The sequence below is a fragment of the Lethenteron reissneri genome, chromosome 2, assembly GCF_015708825.2.
Source record: "Lethenteron reissneri isolate LAM-NWPU_2019-01 chromosome 2, ASM1570882v1, whole genome shotgun sequence".
In the NCBI taxonomy this organism is placed as follows: Eukaryota; Metazoa; Chordata; class Hyperoartia; order Petromyzontiformes; family Petromyzontidae; genus Lethenteron; species Lethenteron reissneri.
In genome coordinates, this window is record NC_083780.1 from 9,888,232 (window position 1) to 9,903,652 (window position 15,421).

Sequence of the window (15,421 nt, forward strand, 5' to 3'; positions counted from 1 at the left end):
TGGATCTGGCATAAGGAAGGAAGCGACGGTTGGGTTCAGCGGCAGGCGACAACATCGCTGGCACTGGCCACTACGATCAGCTCATTGTAATCTTCGGCTCCACGTCCGTGTCTCCGTCGCTCGCGAGCACGGTCCCCTCGTAGAGGCCCCCTAAGCTTTGGCCCGCTAGCCCGCCACTCGTCTGCCGAGTTGCCGCTGCCGGGTTCGACCCCTGCCCCCCTCCCGACCCCCGCCCCCCCCCACCCAACCCCGTCCCCTTTGGGCGGCAGGCCTGAGCTCGCCGGCCCGGCGTGGCTAAGCGCGCCCCGCTCGGACGCGAGGCGGTCACCTGACACTCTGCGACATGTGCAGCGGCGTGAGCATCTCCTCGAAGATGGCGCCCTTCACGTTGGAGCCGCGGAGGTTCGCTTCCTGCAGGTCGCAGCCCGACAGGTCGCAGTTCTGTGGTGTGTGAGGCAGGGAGGGAGAGATGGGAGGGAGGGAGGGAGGGAGGGAGGGGAGGGAGGGAGGGAGGGAGGGAGGGAAGGAGGGAGGGAGGGAGGGAGGGAGGGAGGGAGGGAAGGAGGGAGGGAGGGAGGGAGGGAGGGAGGGAGGGAGGGAGGGAGGGAGGGGGAGGGAGGGAGAGATGGGAGGGGATGGGAGGGAGGGGAGGGAGGATGGGAGGGAGGGATGGAGGAGTAAAGTGTCAGGACAGGGTGGGAGGAGAGCGAGGGAGTGAATTGAGGGAGGGAATAAAGTTGGAAGTGAGGAAGGGTAGGAGGAGAGGGAGGGGGGCAGGGGGGTGAGAGGGAGAAGGGAGGAAGAGAGGGAAGGAGGGTGAGTGAGCAAGTCAGTCAATGATCGGGCAAGCCAGAGCAAGTGATTGAGTCAGTGAGAGGGCGAGTGAGCAAACAGACGGTGGGTGAGTGACAAACTTAAAACATTCCTCATTAAGAAGGAATTCACCTAATTTTATCTTCAGGCTCTTTAACTATTATTATACATACTCTTTGGTTTTTTCGGTAAAGTCATGTAAAAAAAACAAAGAGTATGAATCCTTGCAGTCACGAAAACTTCAAATATAGTATTATACATTTTTATTGCTAGGTCTTCATGCTTGCTCTTTATTCAATGCTATTTGTGTAGAGCGCTCTGCGATCCACGAGTGAGGAGCGCTATATGAAGTCCAATTCATTTATTTATTATTATGAAACAGAGCGAGGGGGTGAATGCGTCCGTGGGTGAGCGAGCGAGTGGTGGATGCAGCGCCGCGTGTCTTCCCGCTCTGAACACCTCCGCCCCCTCCGCCCCCCCCCACACCCCTCCCCCCCAACACCGCGTGGCTCGCACCTCGAGATCGGTGCCCGCGAGCGTGGCCCCGCGCAGGTTGCAATTCTTGAGCTTGGCGTTCTTGAGCGTGGCCACGCGCAGGTTCACACCCGTCATCTGGCTGCCCTCCATGTCCACGCCCTTCAGGTTCGCTCCTGCGCCAGGGTCCCCCGCGCGTCGGCGGCAGGAAAGGTAGGAAGGAGAATCGGGGAGGCGGGGCCGGGGTGGTGCGGGCAAAATATCAAGGACCCCATGGTACGTAATAACACGATTAACTTAGGACATTTGGTATTCGCGGCATTCTTATCGCGGCGGCAGGGCCATCGTCGCGAAGGAAAGCGCTGCTGTGTTTCGCAGACGCGGTCTGCAGGGGTCTCACAGTAGGGGGCGACGATGTCGTGTGAAATCAGAATTGAGTAACTTGCAGTTTGTACGTGTGTGTATGTTCAACTTCTTTCAGCACTGTACGTAGCCAACCGTGCTAAATCGGAGGTGCGCGGGAAGGGCAACTGACTAAACACAATTTCAAGTTTCCTTCGAATTTGACAAATTTGTACCACGGCGGCAGGCGGCGGCACACAACGGCCTCATCTTTTTCGCATTACGCCAGCGGATCTTTAACATCCACTGTGAAGCAGACAGCATGAATTACGCCGTTAATACACACACCGCAGTAATAACCAGGGCGGCCTGCCTGATTCCAACTGCAAACCTCTTGCAAGCAGCAGTGAGAACGTGCTCCCCGCTGAGCCACGTCACCGCCCGAGTGTCAAACTTGTATCCACTCCATCCCTCTGGTCTCTCTCGGAACAATGATGAAGGGCCACACCCCGAAACGTTGTTAATTTGTGTTATTGACAAACTTATTTGTTATTCACGCTTGTGCAGCACTGCCAACGCAGTACGCCAACTAAGTTGTGTGTTTAACAAATGCTTTAATCTAAGTTGTCTTGTGGTTGTTGTTGTTGTTGTTTGACTTGCATCCCACTGGGATTTTTGCACAGAGCGTTGGTGTACGGTGCTTTTTTCTGGAAGATTGTTTGCTGTTTTTGTCCTGGATTTTTCTGTTTTCGCATAGTCACTTTAAGATGTTTTCTTGTTCATGTTTTTGTTTTTTGCTTGTTGCGGTTGCACCCGATTCAAGAGCCGAATGGCTCACAGGGCTATACCAAATAGGTGAATATGAAAAAAACTGAAAAAATATGCAAACTCGTCAAGTCACACCTAAAGATTTACACTGCATCGCGCAACTTTCAGATGCACTCTGCGGCCATCTGCAACGCCCTTTCCTTGTGATATTCGGAAGCCACTGTAGCTATGCACTTCTAAATCGAGACTGAAAATGTAATTTCTTTAGAAATGTTTTTTGTGATTAGTTTGTTGTCCTCTCCCCGCACCTCCAATTCGCACGGTTGGCTACGTACAGGCGCGGAAGAAGTGAAACATACATACGTACCTTCCAAGTTTGCCTTCAGTCCTGTGGGCTCCTCAAAGTTGCACCCTCTGAGCGACGCGCCCTCCATGTTGGCGCAGAGCATCTTCACTCCCTGTAGGTTGGCTCCCTGCATCACCGACGTCACCACCGCCGCCAACAACATCACCGAGATATCCCTTCGTCTTTTTAAAATCTAGATTTAAAACTAATTTCTTTAGAATTGGCTACGTATGGTGTGAAAGAAGATCAGCATTACATAACGCCAACACCACCATCACCAGACAGAGGTTCCCCCCCCCCGACAAGAAACCGTTGGGGCAAGCGCAGTTATCGAGCGCCTATGAAAGCCGGCACGGCACACGGAGAGGCCATCGTAACGCCCGGCCTACTGTCTCTCCGTTTCTGATCTTTACACATCGCACTAGCTACCCACTTTCAATGCCGAGCCAACCTAGGAAAGGCCCAGGTCTGGAGCAAGAGATACCACTGGCCAAAAAAGCCCAACAGCGCCTGTATTTTCTCCGCAAACTGAGAAGAGCAGGAGCCCCGCCCCCCATCATGCACACCTTCTACAGAGGCACTGTTGAGAGCATCTTGACGAGCTGCATCACCGTGTGGTACGGCACCTGCACCGTGTCCTGCCGCAAGACTCTGCAGCGCATAGTGAGAGCAGCTGAGAGGATCATTGGTGTCTCTCTCCCCCCTCTTCTGGACATTTATAACACCCGCATCACCAGCAAAGCAATCAAGATTGCAGGTGATCCCACCCACCCATCTCATAGCCTCTTCAGTCTGCTGCTGTCAGGGAGGAGACTGCGGAGTCTTCCAGCCAGGACCAGCAGGCTCAAAGACAGTTTCTTTCACCAGGCTGTCAGGAAGACTCAACTCCCTCCCTGCTCTACCATCACTTCCCCCCTCTGCCCACCCACCCCCTTTGCCCCCTGACCCCATCCCCCACACACACATTCACTCGTACATCCTGATCTCTGGACTGCACATTGCACTACATCGCACTACCACACTGGTTTAAATATCTTATTTTTTTAAATACTTTATTTAAATAATATTTTACATTTAAAAAATTCTTGACTGTTGTTTATTTTAAGTTTATTACATTTTTGATTATTTATCTTGTGTTGATCGCCGATGGTTTATTGTTTATTTATGTCTGTTAATTGTGATTAATTTTTTAATTGCTTGGTTGCGCCGTGGGACCAAGAGAGAGGACTGTAATTTCATCTGTGTTGTATGTCATGCATGTAACACACTTGACAATAAAGTGACTTTAAGACTTTAAGACTTAAGATACCACCACCCCTTCTGGCGAACGGACGTGCGCTGCCCCCAATCCCCGCGGCTCCCCTCTCGGCCCACGCGCGGATCCGGTTGGCCGCACTCACGTCCAGCACGGCTCCGGAGAGGTCGGCTCGCTCCAGGTTCGCGCTGGACAGGTTCGCCTGCGAGAGGTTGCACCTGCTGAGCGCGGCCATTTTGAAGTTGATGTAGCGGAGATCCAGGCGGGAGAGGTCGGCGCCGCTGAAGTTGAGGCCCTACCGGAGGGAGGAGTGGGGTGAGGGCGTGTTCACAGAGTCGTGGGGTGGGTTGGGATTTTGGGTGGGTGAGTTTGGCTGGGTGAGTCGGTGGTGAGTGGGTTTGTATGGATGGATGTATGTATAGCACGTATGCCTTCGCGACCGAATATTATCCGTAATAAACAGGTTTTTTTTGGGGTTATATCACATGAATATAAATGTGTCGTTAAACCCGCCACCACCCAACACAGCCAATTAGTAAGGTTTGTCACGTAAACAACGAGTGCCTATAGTTACTACTTCAGCACATCGGTGTGTTGGAGAATAAACCGACAATTTACTATTAGAGTACGACGTTTATTATGGATGTATGTTGAACTTCTTTCGCTGGGTGGGTCGGTGTGGTTGGATTTGGCTTGGTGGGTGGTAATTTTTAAACAGTCAGAGTGTCTACACTGTTGAATGTGTGGGCGGGCGAGCGAGTGAGTGAGACGTCAGTGAGCAAGTAAGCAGTGAGTTATAAGTAGTGAGTGAGTGGGTGTGCAAGTAAGTGGGTACGTGAGTGGGTGGGGTAGTGAGTGGGTGGGCAAATGAGTAAGTCTGAAGTGACAAAGTGAGTGGATAAGTGAGAGTATGAGCGAGGGTGTGCGTGTGCGAGTGATGAAATGGGTGAGACTAAGCGATTAAGCGAGTAAACGAAGAGAATGAGCGAGTAACCGAGTGAGTGAGTGGATGAGCGGGCGAGTGAGCTGGTCAAAGAGGGAGTGTGCGAGAAGGCGGGCGAGCATGTGGGAAAGCGACTGAGCGATTAAGTCGCTGATCGGGCGAGTGACTTTACAAGTGATGGAGTATTAGGCCAACATCTGGGCGAGCAGCCTAGTGAGCTGGCGGCACCTGGCAGCGCAGTTCACAGCTGGTGGGCGTGGCCAGGAGGAAGCGGATGAACTCTTTCCGGGAGATTGGCGTGTGGTCTTCGGCAGGTTGCTTGTTCTTCAAAATAAAAACAACGGCACCAAGCGTCGCCGTCGACAAGTTATCTTCAACGACGCCGCGGCGAAAACATCAGGACACAAACGCAAAGATCTCCCGTACGGCCTCTAAAAGGCTGGGTGGCCTTCACCACGCCCGGCCGACTTTGTCTCGTCAGTGCTGATTTTTTTACATACTGCGCCTGGTACTCGTTTAAGGCCGAGTAGACCGTGAGTAGGTTAAACGTTGAGTTTTATAAGGGCACCACGGGGTGACCAGCCCCTCCCCACCCAGCCCCACCCCTCCCACCCCCCACCCAGCCCCACCCTCCCCGCCCAGCCTCTCCCCACCCTCCCCTCCCCACCCAGCCCCTCCCTCCCTACCCAGCCCCTCCCTGCACGACGGATGGACACAATAATCCCCTGTGGGCTGGTGTAACCAGGAGGTTCCTACCAGTATAATGGCAGCTCATATCTGAACGGTGTCCTGAAGGTGGGATTACACCCAGACTCTCTGTACTCAATTGTTGTTGTTGTTGTAGTGGTTGCGAGTGACGGCAACCACTCCCCACCTTCATCAGCTGCTCCATTTGCTCGATGAGCGGGGAGATCCCGAAAAACTTCGCCTCCTCCAGGACCCCTGTTAACAAGACAGCGTGAGGACACCATCACCGTCGGGCCATGATCTACCCACTGCTGGATGAAGGCCGCAGATGTGATGACTCGGCACTAACGTTACGGTGCGTTTTGGCAAAGCTGTTTTTTTTTCTTCGTCCAAATTCGATTTAAAAAAAAATGTCCCAACGTCTCAATTGCCAACGATGCGAAAAAATATCCAACATGGAGACAGGAACGTCTGGGGTTTTAGCCGTTCAACGGCATTGGCTGCAGGCTGGTGAATGACTTTGGTGTCGCCGTTCAATGTTCCGGACGGGCGGCAAGTGACTGACTTAAAAAAAAAAGCATTTTTTAACGTTTCCCCATCGGCACCCTGGGAGTGCGCAACCTCAGTGAGCAATCTCTGGACCCGCTTCCACATTCAGTGTCTCCTCGGCAGAGTCAGCCTTGCCCGAATTCATGCTGGCAAACTGCCGGATGCGTGTGTGTACACATGTTGAACTTATTTTGCACCGTCAGTAGGCAACCGTGCTAATTGGAGGTGCGGGCGGGGGGAGGGGGAAGGACAACGAACTAAATAAAAAAGCTATTCTAAAGCAATGGGTTTTCAGGATAGATTTAGAAGTGCACCGCTTCAGTGACATCTGTAAAAACGAGCTTCGTAGAGCGTCGGATTCCAAAACTGAACTGAACTATTTTTATTTCACCAGTTAAGGCCCACTGAGCAATATAGCAATTTTTCAGAAGCGACCTGGCTATCAAAAATGACAACTCAACGATGAGGCTTATCACGTCGAAATGTATAGCAGAAGCCAAATACTCTAAACGCACGTTGCTAAATGTGGAGGGAAAAACCGGAGGACGCGGAGAATAATCCACGCGACCACGGTGGAGAGAGAGAGACACGCAAACTCCAAATATACAGCAGCAGGTGTCCGGCGTAGGGATCGAACCCACGACCTCCTGCACACCAGACGAGGTAGTTAACATCTCCTATCCACCATGATGATGATGAGAGAGAGACAGCAAACTCCAAATATACAGCAGCAGGCGTCAGGCATCTGGATCGTACCCACAACCTCCTGCATACCAGGCGAGGTAGTAGTTAACATCGCTTCCTCCATCTTCTTGGTTCTTTCGGTAAAGTCACGTATAATGGAAATAATAAAATAATAAAAATAAAACATAATAAAATAATTCTCACGACGTTTCGACCACAACATAAGCAGCCGTCCTCAGGTGAAGAACAGGTCTGTCTTCTTGGTTCTTTCGGCAGACCTGTTCTTCACCTGAGGATGGCTGCTTGCGTTGTGGCCAAAACGTCGTGAGAATTATTTTATTATGTTTTATTTTTATTATTTTATTATTTCCATTCTACGTGACTTTACCGAAAGAACCAAGGAGATGAATCCCTGCAGTCACGAAAGCTTTAAATCGAAATCGCTTCCTCCAGTCTAAACAAATAAAAGGGATCCGATTCTGATGGTTTACTCGTCGTGCGCTGCGTCACAACCGCAGCCGTTCGTTTGTCCCACCTTGGTGCGTTTAGTGCAAACCCTAAACGCAAAAAACGTATTTTCGTGCGTTGGTTTGCCGTCCTTCCCCCGCACCTCCGATTAGCGCGGTTGGCCACATACGGGTTGTGCCAATGGAGTCCAACGTACCCTGCAGGTTGAGCCCGTCGTTCACGATGACCGTGCCGTGGCGGAGGAAGTTGATGACCGGCTCAAAGTACTCGGGGCTCCTGTCGATGAGGTACGCTCCGCTCGGGATCCCGCGTGTTGCTCCAGCCCTCTGTGCGCAAGTAAAAAAAACGCACCGCGTATTCATATTTGAGGCCGAGTCGACCTAGGGGAGGGGTCTCCCACTACCCGGTTCAGATAATCATCGCCGGCGTCGGTTTGACAGTGAGCGGGGGTCGAACTCGGGGTTACCGGGTTCGTAGCGCGGTATGCTAGCCGCCGCTGCACACACACACACTCGCAGACGATGGAGGGACTTTCGTCAGCTGTGGAGACGAACGTTGAACGTCTGAGCGCGTCCTGGCGCGAGTTTCTTCTCGCCGTTTGTAAATTTCGGCGAAAGTTGCGCCAACGTCCCGACTGCCAGTGGCGCGGGAAAATCTGTCACGACGAAGTGAATCCATCCCTGGAAACGTGACTCACCTCGTCTGTCAAACATCTTTGCGAGCATGCAGTTCGGGTCTTTGTTCACCAGCGTACCTCTGTCAGACACACACACACACACGTGCGCAACATTGGTTGGGTTCGGGTGACTTATGAAAAGCGATCTCTCAATCTTCGCTAACATAGCTCCGTGTTTTGAATGCTCGCAAACTCAGTGGAGCAACTGCGGTGGCAAACACGTGTTGCACTGGCCAAGATGACCTCTTGACCTTGCCTCTGCTGCCCGTGGCGTGGGTGTCATTTTAGTTTTCCCGCGCGTGGTACCTGGTCGTAGTGAAGTGACGACCTCCAACATTGAGAGTCAACCAATCGGCGAAGGAGTTCTGGCCGGGTTCCTCCGAGATGGAGGCAAACTGTGGATCTGAGGAGTGGAAAGACAAAGTTCCCCCGTGTAGCCTTAATCGACTGTTGAGGCAAGTGGTGTTAGAGCGACTCGCACCTATGACGGCCGGCACGGCACACAAGAGGGTGGGTGGCCAGCACCATGCCCGGGCCACCTTTGTCTCCCGAGTAACAATGGTTACGCATCGCACCAGGTTCTCATTTGAGGCCCGGGACCGGTTCACATAATCGTCACTGGTGTTTGCCTTGAGTAGGAATCAAACTCAGGTCATTGGGTTCGAAGCACAACACGCTAACCGCTACACTACTACTTTGAGGAGTGCACGCACACACACGTACACACTTACAATGCAAAGATCCCCCCTTTAGATCGTTAGCGAGCGCCTATTAAGGCTGACACGGCACACGAGGCGACGGGTGGCCAGCACCACACCCGTCCGCCATTATTATCGCGAGTGCTCAAGTTTACACACAGTACAAAGTACTAATTTAAGGCTGAGTGGACCTAGGAGAGTCCCTGGAGCGATTCAAATTTTATTTCCCAATGTTGCTATAAGCGGAAATCAAATTCACGTCGCAGGGTTCATAGCGAAGTGCTCTGTTTTGTTCATGTTCGACAAATCACTATCCCGTGCTACCCTGTCTTCACCAGAACCCTGCCTTGTGCTGCCCTTCATTACCCAGAACCCTGCTTTGTACGAGAGTGATCGAACCGCTCCCCCTTAACGACAGACGGACGGACAGAGTGCTTACCTACAAACGATTCGCCTGCAGAAACAAACAGCACATCGTCTTCCCTAAGCACAATAAACAACAACAAACATGTTAGGAAGGGTAGGGTAACAATGCCCCTCTTAAAGGGTCTCTCTCGGGCAGTGGTTCTTCTTAACCTGGGGTGCACGCCACCCCCTGGGGGTGCGAGATGCCCTTTCTGGGGATGCGAGACATGGCAAGAATTTTTTTTTGAAGGTAAATAATAGAAATGCAAATTAAGCTCGGGCACGTAAGTAACAACTACTTTTCGATTTAAAGCTTTCGTGACTGAAGGGATTCATCTTCTTGGTTCTTTCGGTAAAGTCACGTAGAATGGAAATAATAAAATAATAAAAATAAAACATAATAAAATACAATTCTCACGACGTTTCGGCCACAACGCAAGCAGCCGTCCTCAGGTGAAGAACAGGTCTGTCAGAAAGACGTCGTGAGAATTATTTATTATGTTTATTTTTATTATTTTATTATTTCCATTCTACGTGACTTTACCGAAAGAACCAAGAAGATGAACAACTACTTTATTTCATCACACTCTGTGAATTTATCAACATTTCTTTTTCCCACGAATTGAGAACTAAAGGGGTGCAAGGCTGCAGTAAAGGTTCAGAACCACTGCTCTAGGGGATGCCCTTCTGCCAACAAGTGGCGTGGGGCGAGCAATTGCAGAGCTGCGCGTTTAAATACTGTCACCGCTTACTTGAGACAGAGTTAAACTTTAACGCTTTGACCCAGATTGCCACCTGTCCTGGTGTGACCCGGACAGTTCGGGACTTAGCATCCAGTTTAATACACTGTTCGTGATCCGTATCCTGGTGGCAGGAATTGGTTTGTGCCGACATCTGTCAGTGGCATGGTTTCGACACACCCAGGCCGACCGAGAAATGTCTTTGGTTTGGCCTCTGGAAGAGAGGTGGCTACGAAGCTGGCATTGACTCACCTGATCAGGCAGACGTCATCAATCAGCCCGCCAGTGGGCATTGTAGATTGCCAAGGCCTTAAATCCCAGCTTTGTACCGGCGAGGGACAGCAGATCGGACAGCGAGCCATAGACAGCCACCACCTGGCAAAGAACCAAAAAAAAACCCACGGATAAACCAAAACACACGTGAACTCAAGAGGTCACGGAGTTCATAGCGCTCTCAAAAAGTCTACGTGGTATAGACAACGATACTATATAGGTGAGGTGCAGCCCTGAAATGTCCTGCTCATGGCACTGCTGGATAAGGAGCTTTCACTAGAGGGAACTCGAGAGGGGTGCCGCTCTAGAGGGTATTTTGGCCTACTCTTCCACCGTGACATTTTAGGATTCTACTCTGTTTTTTTTACAAAGCCTATGAAGAGCAACTATTAGAGATGCAGGTCTGGGTGATTAATTAATTCCGTTGCTTTGTCTGCAAGTTGGCGAAGTGCAGATGCTCCCAGCGCCTTGGGTGTTTATTGGGGGCTGCGCAAGCTTTGTTGTCCATTGATTTGCAACTTTCCGCAGCCGCTCAGAGGAGTGAAGCGTCCTTGATTTGGGCCCTGAAAATGGTGGCAATGATGATGGCGATGACGATTGTGGTGACGAATGACGACTGACAATGACGTCACCTTTCCATTCCTCCTGCAGCCATTGGGGAAGACGGTCACCCGCCTCATCTTCCTCCCAACCCGGATTCTGCGCCGTCAGAGGGCAGCACGGGGCGGCATTGGGACAGCGGCAGCGAGACTCGTGTCCCAAGACGGACCCTGTTGTGGAGGGGGGAGGGAGCACACAGAGCAGCGCAGAGGAAGCGTCTGGCTAATAAAGGCCAGCACAGGGAAGGGTTCTGCATAAGATAGCGCAGAATTGGCCAGTACGACTGCAGTGACAAGCCGGTCCGGGAGAGGCACGGCGTGCGATGTAATGACATCAGCTGACATCGCCTGGAATGTGGATGCATCACCGGCCCTAAGCGGGGCTCGGTGAGCGCCTGATTGACAGCAATGGATGGCACCACGCGCTGCGTGCAGTTCCAGCCCCCCTAGAGCAGGCGTGGGGAACGTCCAGGCCCGCGGGCCGTACGAGGCCCGCAAAATCATTTGGTGTGGCCCTGCCAAGGCAAACGCAGGCGGGACTCGACATTCGATAAATCTAGGAACAAACCTGGAAAAGTGAGTAGCAACATCATCAATACCAGCTAACATCACACGCCTCGCCAAAGAGAAGCAGTTCCAGCCATCGAATTAGGGGCGAGTAAATTAAATGTTTGGCCAAATATAGCAGGCTAATTTTTAAGTTGATAATTTTGTATGGCCCGCGAATGATGTTACAAATATCCAAATGGCCCTTGGCAGAAAAACGGTTCCCCACCTCTGCCCTCGAGGATGGGGTGAGAGGGTGCCGACGACGGAACGGGGTTTCAAAGGGGCCATGGCACTCTGGTTGACCCCGGAGGACACGTGACCGGAGGTACCTACACCCGGGGACCCCCAAAGGGGGGCTGGGGGGATCACGTGTGGAGTTGCAGAACCTCCGCGAGGATTCCAGAAGGGGGTCGCGGCTCGCGGAGCAGCGAGCCCTGCCACACGGAATAGAAGCCGGGCCCCCGTTGGGACCGGCTGCTGTTGTTCATCCCGAAGACTCCATGTCCACGTTCCAAGTTCTACGGAGTCTCCAACACGAGGACCCGGACCCGAGCCAGGGGTCTGGTCCATTGTAGCCAGCTACGTGTGGTTAGATGGCCTGGTGGTCCACCAACGTAGCGAACTATGTGGTGAAGGGGCAGTTACCCCTTGTGTTAACGTGTTAAGGGGGCCGTTCATAAATGACGTCACGCGATTTTGGACGATGTTTGACCCCCCCCCCGCTTCGTCACACGGGGTCACAAAGTCAGACCCCCCCCCCTCAAATATGACGTCACAAAGCTCTGCCCCCCACCCCCCCCAAAAAGAAAACTATTGTCATTGTAGTGCGTATTTAATGTGGCGCTGCACTCTGATGTTGTAGGAGAAAACATTCATTAAAAAGTCTATTTAAGTAAGTAGAACGTGTTGTCTTTATTTATTTAAAGTTGCGCATTTTCATGTGACGTCACATTTCTCAAACCGCCCCCCCCCCCCCATCGTCACACATGTCTGACCCCCGTAGTTGCGTGACGTCATTTATGGACGGCCCCTAATGTTAATAAACCTGCTGCCTCCAAGTGTATGTCTGAGTCTCCATTTGAGCCCCCTACACGACTACTACGAAGACAGGGCAGTGCAGCGCAGCAGAGGGGTTCCTGTTTAAAAGGCCGCAGGGTCTTGGCTGAAAGAGGGCGCAGAAATAGTGGAGAGCTCTGAGTAGTAACATCGGACAACACAGAGTTCTAGATACAACGGCGTAGCACAGGATAGTGTTTGTTCAGAGGGGGCACAGTATTAAGAGCAGGGTTCTGGATGACAGGGGGCAGCACGGGCAGGGTTCTGGTTAGAAGAGGGCAGCACAGGGCAGCAGTGTACTGGATCAGAGACGGTCAGCACGGGGTAGGGTTCCCGATAAGAGGGCAACACAGGACAGGAGAGTTCTGGTTAGGGGAAGGCAGAGCGGGGCAGCAGGGTTCTGGTTAGGGGAGGGCAGCACGGGGCAGCAGGGTTCTGGTTAGGGGGGGGCAGCACGGGGCAGCGTGGCTCTGGTTAGGGGAGGGCAGCACGGGGCAGCGTGGCTCTGGTTAGGGGAGGGCAGCACGGGGCAGCGTGGCTCTGGACAAGCTCAACTCCGTACCTTGGCCATGCCCTTCTCCGCCCAGCAGACACTTCCGGAATCGGATGTAATTGATGAAGCGATTCAAGAAGAATCGATTCTAAACAATTTCAACCTCCTCTCTCTTGACAATTGGATCGAAATCGTGATTCAAGCGCATCGATTCAGAACGTTAGATCCAACGGAATCTAAAAGTCGATTCGCGGTGTCGATTACGTTAGGCGTGACAAATGTTTGCGATTCTAAATCCTTACGGTTTTATCTCCACGTGTTTGTATTAAGCTCCACTTATTTTACGATGATTAAGCACTTTAATTAATGTTATGGAAGAGCGGTGGCACACTGGTTCACGCTAAACCTCACACAGTACTGAGGTTTAACACATAGGCTTTCGCGACCAATGTATCATTACTGGCTAAACGTCGTACTCAGAGTGTAAATGTTGTGGCTTGGCTCTCCAACACACTGGTGGTGCTGTACGAGTCACGAATTGGCCACGTGCTGTTTACGTGACAACCCTTACTAGTTGGCTGTGCCGGTTGGTGGCGGGTTTAACGACACATTAATACTGGTAGGAACCTGGTTACACCAGCCCACAGGGGATTATTGTGTCCGTCGTGCAGGGAGGGGCTGGGTGGGGTGGGGCTCGGTGGGGATGGTGGGGAGGGGCTGGGTGGGGCTGGGTAGGGGGTGGGAGGGCTGGGTGGGGAGGGGCTGGTCACCCCGTGGTGCCCTTATAAAACTCAACGTTTAACCTACTCACGCCGGCTTGTGCCCGCCCTCACAGTCGGCCATATTTGCGGAATACACCACGCCGCCGTTGACCCTGGCCATTGACCGAGCAACCCAACGTTCCTACCAGCTCCCTCTACAGGAATGTGTTCATATCTGCATAATTAAATCTTATAGTTATAACCCATGGGCCCGAGAACCTTCTGAGAGTACATAATATCAGCAGCATTGATGAAGACGAGCAAAACTCTGGACCGGTTTTGACAAACGGCGTCTTGTCAGCAGAGTGACGTTCGTCTTGAATCAATGTTTGGTGAACTGTCTAAATCGCTTTTAACTGAATTTATATTCTCCACGTACTGCAACATCATCACGACCACGAGATGTCGTTGTGGTGATATCTGAACTGCTGGCCCCACCGGCACTGATCAATGTGAAGTATGGAGGGACCCATCTTCTTGGTTCTTTCGGTAAAGTCACGTAGAAGGGAAGTAATAAAATAATAAAAATAAAACATAATAAAATAATTCTCACGACGTTTCGGCCACAACGCAGGTGAAGAGGACGGCTACTTGCGTTGTGGCCGAAACGAAATTGTGGACCTCTTGGTGAAGTTCGTGGTGTGCTCGAAAGCCTCGGTGCAGCACAGAGAAATGTGACAAAGTCCTCTGGACTACCAACTTGAGACAATCATTTGAATGGATGAGTTATTAAAGCCACAGTGAAATTATCATCGGATTCCATATGTGCTTGCATCCATACACATAATTATACACGTGTGTGAGATTTCCACAACCAAATTTCCATTTATTCTAAGGGCAGTATATATCGTTATTCATATATAGCATGCTTCACAGTCAAAACCAAAGCTTTAAAAACCAAAAGTAAGTTCCCATTACAAAGTGAACATATTGAACAATTATACATGGTACATTGTACAATGTTCAAATAATTCCATTCCTTTGCATTTAAAAATGTTAACATACCCTCTTTCTTGACAATAACATTAAGCAATTTTACCAATCATATTTATTTTACCAATTAACCGTCCCATATCCATTCTATAATGCGGTGTGTGCACCTTATGCAGTGCAAATGTGCAAAATAATAGACTTTTAACGTTTGCTTTAAGACGTGGAACAAACATTGTACAGCAAAGTTTAAAAACAGACAAGCTAGTCAAACACCAGAGGGTTAGCAACCCTTTAGAGGTCATTGAAGGCACAATGGTTTATAGCTAAAACAGTTTTCTTTTCCAACACAAAGGATCCATTCGGAAATCTTGCTGAGAAGTGCAACTTAAATTGAAAAATATTCATCAAACACAATGCAGTTATGTTCTCAAACTGAACACGTTCTTCCAAAACAACCTATGCCCTTACTGTGGATACGTACACGGGAAAACTGTCACGTACACGTGGGTTCATCCTCGTCCCATTTTTACTGTGAGATCAAAGCAGAATGATTAATAAGCAAACTTATTTAAGTACATCAATGATAGTTGGAGGTGGCCAGTCAAATGGCTCAGAGTGCAGAGCACTGATCCAGCACAGCTGAGATGCAGTGTTTACATTTGTAGACACCCATTATAGTGGTAGGAACCCACTGGTTACACCAGCCCACAGGGGATTATTGTGTCCGTCCGTCGTGCAGGGAGGGGCTGGGTGGGGAGGGGAGGGTGGGGAGGGGCTGGGTGGGGAGGGTGGGGCTGAGTGGGGAGGGGTTGGGTGGGGTGGTACAGTACAGGAAAACCTTGCGCAACTCTACACCTATTGAACGCGTGTTTCAGCTACACGCTGTGTACCTATTGCGGTCTGTTTTCC

At 51.1% G+C, this 15,421-nt stretch overlaps 1 protein-coding gene across 1 annotated transcript; it reads right to left on the reverse strand.

The window, feature by feature from the left end:
* Positions 1-231: 231 nt before the first annotated feature.
* KCTD9 (potassium channel tetramerization domain containing 9) lies at positions 232-12,929 on the reverse strand. The gene is given in 15 exon segments (XM_061553180.1): positions 232-441; positions 1,330-1,463; positions 2,765-2,870; positions 4,144-4,293; positions 5,170-5,265; positions 5,816-5,883; positions 7,526-7,625; positions 7,627-7,655; positions 8,027-8,085; positions 8,312-8,408; positions 9,143-9,186; positions 10,101-10,135; positions 10,137-10,223; positions 10,754-10,891; positions 12,888-12,929. Coding segments are annotated over 14 exon segments (1,170 nt in total). The 5' UTR covers positions 10,802-10,891; positions 12,888-12,929; the 3' UTR covers positions 232-324.
* Positions 12,930-15,421: the final 2,492 nt, after the last annotated feature.